This window comes from Bactrocera latifrons, unplaced genomic scaffold, assembly GCF_001853355.1.
Source record: "Bactrocera latifrons isolate USDA-ARS-PBARC rearing strain unplaced genomic scaffold, ASM185335v1 scaffold_677, whole genome shotgun sequence".
Lineage (NCBI taxonomy): Eukaryota > Metazoa > Arthropoda > Insecta > Diptera > Tephritidae > Bactrocera > Bactrocera latifrons.
In genome coordinates this window covers 47,301-56,254 of record NW_017537353.1, presented here as the reverse complement: position 1 = coordinate 56,254, position 8,954 = coordinate 47,301, and the positions used below count along the sequence as shown (strand labels likewise).

Here is an 8,954-nt window from a genome sequence, read left to right as displayed (position 1 = left end):
ATATAATAAAATATAAAAAAAACAAATCACAAATGCGATAATTATTCACATAGTCACGGCAAAAGTTGACTTTTCCACCCGATCAAAGTGGGAAGAACAGCTGGATTACGACAAGCTACCATTGTGGTAGGATTGTGAAGCTACCTTAAATAGACGGCACCAGCACCTATCAACTGAAGGTGCATCATCTTCGAGGACGAGACCTATAGCAGAAACCAGCGCGAACCACGTGAAGCAGCCTCAGCAGTGTAAATCGAAGGACCACTATTTAACAGCTTGCCCCACTCTCTGTTCAACAGAGATTGGAGTTTGTCAAATCGGTGACCTTATGCATAAATTGTTTGCGTAAGGGACATACGGTATCCAAATGCAGAGCGGAACGATGTCGCGTGTGTAATCGGTCCAACACACATTACTGCACCAGTATCCTTCGCTACTGAACCTCATCCGCAACTAACAACAACTACAGACGCAATGCATACAATAAGTGTGCCTGACCGGGTAATGTTGGCGACAGCAATTATTCTGGTGAGATCAAGCTGTGGAGAGCACCTATCCGCAAGAGCCTCGCTGGACTCAGTAAGTCAAGTCAACTTCATGACGGAGGATTTGGCAAAAAAACTGCGGATTCGACGCCAAAAAAGGACATTAAATATTGTAGAGATTGGAAATTCAAGTACAAAAGTCGGGGCCAAATTAAGTGCATTTGTTAAGTCGCGCGTAAATAATTATGAATTTTCGGCGGAATTCTGGATTATGCAATGTATTTCGGCTTCACACAACACGACAAATTCACACCTGAACAAATTGAGTGTGAACAATTTTTCGTCAATACAGCTGAAGTATTACCTTCAGGAAGGCTTCAAGTCAGAATGCCATTTAAGGCTGTATTAAGTTACTCGGTCACTCCTATGAAATCGCAGTTCGGCGGTTTCAGGCCCTGGAGAGGAAAACATTGAAAGATCCTGAACTTCGTAAAATGTATCTGGACGTCATGAATGAGTATAAAGCGCTTTGTCACATGAGCCCAACAAATAATAAGATTCCGAGTGAACCACACTATTTCATTCCGCATTCCGCAAAATTACGAGTTGTCTTTAATGCGTCGAGTCATACTTCTTCTCAAATTTCATTGAATGAACTTTTGATGTTAGGTCCAACCATCCAAGAAGAATTGTACTTAACTCTTCTTCGTTTTCGTTTACATAAGTACACTTTAACGGCAGACATTACTAAAATGTACCGCCAAATAATCATACATGAAGAAGACAGAAACTGTCTGTCCCACTCCGGGACTAGCAGGGATAGTTGTCAAATTAATTGAAGTTTTTTAAGGAAAAAAAAGGCGAACTTTCAAAAAAAAATTACGATTTTGCTTAAAAAAACCGATTTTTTTTATATAATTGATCGTGTTAAATTTTTTTCATGTATTTTTTCGAAAAGTTCATTCAAACACAAAAATTAAAAAATAGGTCCCCAAAAGTCAATTTCTACAAAAGATATGCCTATTTGAAAAAAAAGCAATTTTTTAGCAAAAAATAACAAAATTCATAACTTTTTTGAAGTTGGACAAAAAAATTTTGAAAAATTTCTCAAAAATGTTTTTCGAAGGGTAGAAAAGGATGGATATGTTTCAGCAAAATCTAAAGGGGTCGGGTTCGAAAGTGGTCGATTTGGTATGGAATACCCTATATATTATGGTATTCCACAAAATACTGCATTGTATAATTCAGTATGAATATCAGTATATGCTAGATAAGAATTTCCATCTGTTAAAATTTAATGGAAAGAAAAAATTCCTTTCGGCCTATATGCTATAAGTTAAGATTCACATCTATCAATAAACATAAAGTTTTTAAATAAATATTACAATTTTACTTTCCAAAATGATTTCATTATAAAGAGTAATTTCGAAGCTAATTTCTCGCAGGTACTCCATCCGATGTCATTCAGGATTTGTGTATTTGCTTTAGATGAGGAAACATTAAATAGAAAAAAATTATAACATAAACAGTATACAGTATACTTATTAAGTTGACCACAATCTTTGTAAAACCCCAAAGAAAACCTCAGTCGGAAAAGTCTTTTCGTATTTTGTCAATAGATGTCGTCATACTATTATGTATGGTGTTGGAAAAGTAGGATCGTAAGTTTCACTTAACCAACAAATTAAATTCGGATAAGTCTGAAAAAGTTACATCTGTTCTAAAATGCGTAAGAAATTGAAGAATGCTACGCAAGCCACCAATGAAATTTGTGAAGTTTACGGAGACGATGGTGTATCAGTTCGTGTAGCCAACAATGGTACGCTCGCTTCCGTTCTGGAAATTTCGATTTACCCTGATGAAAGTTTTACACTGATGGAATAATGTCTCTAGCGGAAGTGGCGAAAAGTCGACCAAAATGGTACATATTTGTTTGATAAAATAAAATAATAAACATAAATACGAAAAGACTACTCAATATATATTGAGGTACTGATTTGAAATTCGGTATCCGTCCTTTTCCCACCAAGAGTTTCTTTCACTATAGCATATAGCTGCCATACAAATTGAAGTTCGAAATAAAGTGCTTGTATGGAAATTGGACATTGATTATAATCTACGGATTATTTGACGAAATTGGACATTGATTATAATCTACGGAAATGGTAGAATCTTCAAAGAACTTCATCAGATCGAATCACTAGAGTATACAAACTGTCCTGTTGGAATCAAGTGCTTGTATGAGAAATCTTCACTGAATTTGGCATAGCGTAAGACAATAATGCAATCTTCGAGGACATTGTTCACACCGGATCATTGCAGCATACAGCTGTCAAACAAACTAGCTTCGGTGCAACTGTAGCTAATGTTTTTTCTTGAGTATAAAAATATAGTTAATTTTGGAATGCCCTAGAAACGAAGTAGTAATTTTTTATGCATGTTTCTTGTATTCGTCTTTTTTACAGAGATTTACATACTTACATACACACATATTACAAGTATAACGATAAAGTGTATTAACATGCTATGAATACAATTCTTTAATTATTTCATGTGTATTTTTACATTTTTACTATTACTTACTCGTTTGCACATATGTATGTTAAGAACTGCACTGTCAACTTCCAATTCCAAAACAGCAATAACAACAATAGTGACATTTGTACTCGGTGTATGTTTTTTTGAAAAGTGACTTCAGTTTTATCATAAGTCTGCATTTTCGTTATACTGCGGCTTAGTACGGCTTTTTGGATTGCTTGATAAGTAGTGCAGAAAGGCGCGTTTCATCGTGGATGCTTTGCGGCGCACAGTCTCTGGTGTTTGTGATGTTTACTCTGGTTTTAATCGATGCCATTGAACAATAGTTTGACGCGGCTTTGATATCATGTCTTGCCAGTGTTTGGTTTCGGAAGCACCAGAGCCATTTTTTCCTGTTACATTTCGACATAAGATACATAAATTGTAAAAGCAAACCGATGATGGTTGTTTGTACACCGAAATGATCATGATCACAATAGAGTAGTACATTCGCATTTTTATTTAAGTTGCGAAAGAATTTATTCGTTTATTTCGGTACCGTTGTTATCAACATCATTGATATTTCGATTTGTAAATAAATAGAAAAATTATTAACAAAATTATTATAAATATAACAAATTCATATATATATATATATATATATAGAGTTACATGACATCATTATCCACTTTTTATATATCATATATAAATCAAGTACCAATGAAGTTATCGGGAAAAAACTTTACAATTTAGTGGCTTCAAAATAGCCTTACTCAATTGTAGAAATTGGACCGACCATAACGTTTCAAGCCACATGATACCGAGATTTGGACCACAGCATCTAGTTCGGCTTTTAATTGATATATCGGCCACTCTGTGATTATTGTTGAAATTCGGAAATAATAATTTTCTGTTGATCCCATAAAAATTTAAGATTTTCGAATTTCCAGTTGTCGTTAACGGATTTACCGCTCAATTTGTTATCTTAATGGAATTCAGTGTGTGTCTCTGTCTAATACCCATTTGTTATGCCTAAAATGGATAATATCGTGCCAATACTACCCCTATCCACATATGTATACGTAATTAAACCATCTTTTCACTTGCGGTTGGTTGTATACAAGCTTAAATTAAGGTATCCAAAAAAAGTGAAATGATAATATAGAACAACTGAGGGCAAAAAAGAGTAAGACTTCCTAATTTAAATTTCGCGCAAGAACCCATTCGTCGGAAAAAATTTTTCGTGCTGGTATGACTGTCAGTGACACCTGTGCAAAACGTCACATCAAAATAATCATTAGTGTTTAGTATCTTTATTGACCTACACCGCTTACGCAGCATTTTGTATCCGCTTGTTTTTCTGAAGTAGTGGATTTGGCAGTTTTTACGAAGAGCGGAATCAAATTTATGGTGCCGAAAACCATTTGAGCCTAAAAAGTCCCTAAATTTTCGCATACTGGAATGATTCTTCGTAAGTTTTTCGCAAAATTTTCAATCAATATTATCCGCAACCACTGTATTCGTCTGATTTAGCTCTATGTGATTTGCGGCTATTCAGCAAACTCAAACGGCCGCTTCGAAGAAGCCATTTTGAGTCAATTGAAGATATTAAACGTGAGTTGGCATGCATGGAAGACTTCCAGATTTCCGAAAAGGGAGAAGTCTCACGGTGTCATATCAGGTGAATACGGGAGGGGTTAATGGTAAAAATGTGATTTTTGGTCAAATAATCGGTCAGAAGTGTCTATCGAGGAGACGGCGCTTTATCGCGCAATAAACGCCAACTTTCATTTTAGCGATATTCGGTCCGAACACGTCGAATACGGCGCAAAAAACGCTAATAATGCGATTGCATGATTATCACAGTTATGTCGCAACCAGCATATCCGTGGATATTGTATGTAGCACAAGGAAGACTGAACCAAAGTTGGCTTGCTTTGCTTGTTCGACTTTTAAACGTGAAAAAATTAACTGAAAATTTCTAATGTTTAAGAATGGAGGAATTTTACTATATTTGATTGATGCTTGGAAGTCATAAATCGAATGCATTATTTCTTTCTTTTCGCATTATTACAAACTTACAATCTCTTGCAGGAAAAGATTCCATGGCCGTATTTGAAATTAAAGCAGATGAAATAATATTAAAAGTTTGAATTGAGACTGCGGTGAACGAGTGATTTAGAGTATTAATTGTATTTCTACAAATTTGTCCCATGTTATGTTTGGTTGAGGGTCCGTTAATAACAGGGAACAGGACACAACGCTTTGAACCTTTAACAAAATTTGGTGGGACAGTTAATGTCATTTTCATCTACATTCTGTCCAGAAAGTATCGTTAATTCTTCCTTCCCCCTCTCATCTTCTGTTTGTATAGAAGTTTTTTTTTGGTTGGTATAACTGTCCTTAATTATGATGCCAAAAATTAGCGCGATCTGTCAATAAGTGTGCTTATAGCAGCTGTTTATGTCAGTCGACCTCAGTAGTGTTTGTCGAATTTTACAAAAAAATTTTACGCATTTGTGTTGGCCAATCTTATTCTTCTTCTTAATTGGCGTAGACACCGCTTACGCGATTATAGCCGAGTTAACAACAGCGCGCCAGTCGTTTCTTCTTTTCGCTAAGTGGCGCCAATTGGATATTCCTAGCGTAGCCAGGTCCTTCTCCACCTGGTCCTTCCAACGGAGTGGAGGTCTTCCTCTTCCTCTGCTTCCCCCGGCGGGTACAGCGCCGAATACTTTCAGAGCTGGAGTGTTTTCGTCTATTCGGACAACATGACCTAGCCAGCTTAGCCGCTGTCTTTTAATTCGCTGAACTATGTCAATGTCGCCGTATATCTCGTACAGCTCATCGTTCCATCGAATGCGATACTCGCCGTGGCCTACGCGCAAAGGACCATAAATCTTTCGAAGAACTTTTCTCTCGAAAACTCGCAACGTCGACTCATCTGTTGTTGACATCGTCCAAGCCTCTGCACCATATAGCAGGACGGGAATTATGAGTGACTTATAGAGTTTGGCTTTTGTTTGTCGAGAGAGGACTTTGCTTCTCAATTGTCCACTCTGTCCGAAGTAGCACCTGTTGGCAAGAGTTATTCTGCGTTGGATTTCCAGGCTGACATTATTGCTGGTGTTTATGCTGGTTCCAAAATAGACGAAATTATCTACGACTTCAAAGTTATGACTGTCAACAGTGACGTGAGTGCCTAGTCGCGAGTGCGACGACTGTTTGTTTGATGACAGGAAATATTTCGTCTTGCCCTCGTTCACTGCCAGACCCATTTGTGTTGCTGCCTTATTCATTCTGGAAAAAGCAGAACTAATGGCGCGGGTGTTGAGGCAGCTGTACACTCTTATAGAAGATTGTACCTTCTCTATTTAGTTCTGCAGCTCTACTTATTTTCTCCAAAAGTAGGTTGAAGAAGTCGCACTATAGGGAGTTTGTCTGAAACCTCGTTTGGTATCGACCGGCTCGGAGAGGTTCTTCCCGATTCTGACGGAGCTTTTGGTGTTGCTCAACGTCAGTTTGCATATCCGTATTAGTTTTGCGGGGATACCAAATTCAGACATCGCGGCATAAAGGCAGCTCCTTTTCGTGCTGTCGAAAGCAGCTCTAAAATCGACGAAGAGGTGGTGAGTGTCGATTCTCCTTTCACGGGTCTTTTCCAAGATTTGGCGCATGGTGAATATCTGGTCAGTTGTTGATTTTCCAGGTCTGAAGCCACACTGATAAGGTTCGATCAGTTGACGGTGGGCTTTAATCTTTCACACAATACGCTCGATAGAACCTTATATGCAATATTGAGGAGGCTTATCCCACGGTAATTGGCGCAGATTGTGGGGTCTCCTTTTTTGTGGATTGGGCAGAGCACACTTAAATTCCAATCGTTGGGCATGCTTCCGTCCGACCATATTTTGTTTGAATAGCTCGGCCGTCACCTTTGGGGGTTCTACAGGAGTATTCTCCGGTCTTGAAACCTTCTGTAAGCCGCCGCATTTTTGCGAAGAATTTTCGAGCATTACCCCTGTCGGCCAGCTTATCAAGCTCTTCGTACTCACGTATTTCCGCCTCTTTCTTTTTCTGTCTGTAAATGCGTCTCGCTTCCCTCTTCAACTCTCGGTATCTATCCCATCCCGCACGTGTTKTKGTMGATCGTAACGTTGCRAGGTAGGCAGCCTGTTTTCTCTCCGCCGCAACACGGCACTCCTCGTCGTACCAGCTGTTCTTTTGCACTTTTCGAAAACCTATGGTTTCGGTTGCAGCTGTACGTAAGGAGTTTGATATGCCGTCCCACAGTTCCCTTATACCAAGTTGTTGACGAATGCTCTCAGAGAGCAGGAGTGCAAGCCGAGTAGAAAATCGTTCGGCTGTCTGTTGTGATTGCAGCTTCTCGACGTCGAACCTTCCTTGTGTTTGGTTCGTGTCTACTCGTGTCTGTCCTTGTCCCGTCCATTGCATTTCTTGGACGGCGGTGATGTCAGAATTTATTTTCACGAGGTCATCAACCAGCTGGGCAGCGGCACCTTCCCAATTAAGGGACCGGCCATTCCAGGTGCATGCCCTCAAATCATAGTCCTTAATTCGTTTGACATGGTCGTCATCAAAAGGGGGGTCTCTCATCCGAGGCTGTTGTGAATTTTTCATTGGGGGTGTTTTTTTACGTGGCGGGTCCCAAGCCCAGCGCACAACCCTACTTAGGGGATATTTCGCCTTCTCTCTTTAGCTCGCCTTCAAACGGATGTTCTTAGGCTACCCAGATGATACTTGGTCAAAGACCGGAAGTCGTGAGCTGCTTGAGTCATACGTAAAAGAATCGTTTCTGGCCACTCCCAAGTGAATGGCGATCCTTGGTCAAAGACCGGAAGTCGTGAGCTGCTTGAGTCATACGTAAAAGAATCGTTTCTGGCCACTCCCAAGTGAATGGCGATCAGAGAACTTTCCTCACTTGCGTGAACTTCTACACGCATGACTCCATCCTCCAATCACTTAACAAATATCACAGAACAACTACCAAATCTCCCTTATTTGGCTCCACGTCACTTTTACCTTTCTTCACACCGAAATAACCACTTCGGGGAAAACACGTCGACTCAATTAAAGATATCAAAACAATTTCGACGCGAGAGTTGAAGGCCATCCCGGAAAGTGCCTATAACAAAATGTTTTGACGATTGGGAGAAGCGTAAAATAAAATTGGATGATATTTGAAAAATTTTTATTTATAAATTCCGGATAATTTATTGGTTCCTGGTTCACCGAAGATAAGACCGCTGAGATGTTTCAACCTTAGTCTTGCCAAGGCAGGTGGGACAGTTAATGTCAGGACAATGGAGTGTATATATATTTCCACCTCACCCTCATCCATACAACTTTGATAACTTGCTTTCGACAAACCTTATCGTAAAAAATCCTACATGTATCCGATGATGTAAAAAAAAAAAAAACAAACTCCTACACGAAAAATAATAACTTTTATGCGATATAAATATACTTGGATGTATGTATATGCATTTAAGAACTCTAACGTGTGTATCTTTCACATAAAGATGTGCTTGCATTTATTTTTATATTTGTGCAAATGTTCTCAAAATATTCATATATTATTATTTTAACATTTATTTATATTAAAGCAGAAATCTATACATGATTCGATATGAAAAAAAGCTTCATGTCATTGAAAAATTATATGCAGTGTTGCCAACTTTAATTCTCTCAAACCACCAGAATTCCACTAGAAATTACAGTGTGACACAAAACATTACTTATTCATGAGCGATACTTGTGAAATGTCGTGTGCTTAAGCGTAGTGTTATATAAGTACATAGCTGGAAACTCGCTATAGTAAAATCACTTAGGCTGTTCACGGTAAGGTGGTTGTTATGTGGTTATTAGATTAAAAATAACCTCTATGATCCGTGAACATCCCATATTGTATGGTTATATGCTTATTTTTAC

At 38.5% G+C, this 8,954-nt stretch overlaps 1 protein-coding gene across 1 annotated transcript in view; it reads right to left on the bottom strand.

Moving 5' to 3' along the window:
* Positions 1-8,954, bottom strand: part of LOC108975624 (synaptotagmin-7) — a gene marked incomplete at its 5' end in the record, with an annotated part of 74,211 nt that overhangs the window by 19,465 nt on the left and 45,792 nt on the right. The window contains one exon of the mRNA XM_018944248.1: positions 3,069-3,415. Coding sequence (XP_018799793.1) covers positions 3,315-3,415 — 101 coding nt within the window. The remainder of the gene's footprint in view (positions 1-3,068; positions 3,416-8,954) is intronic.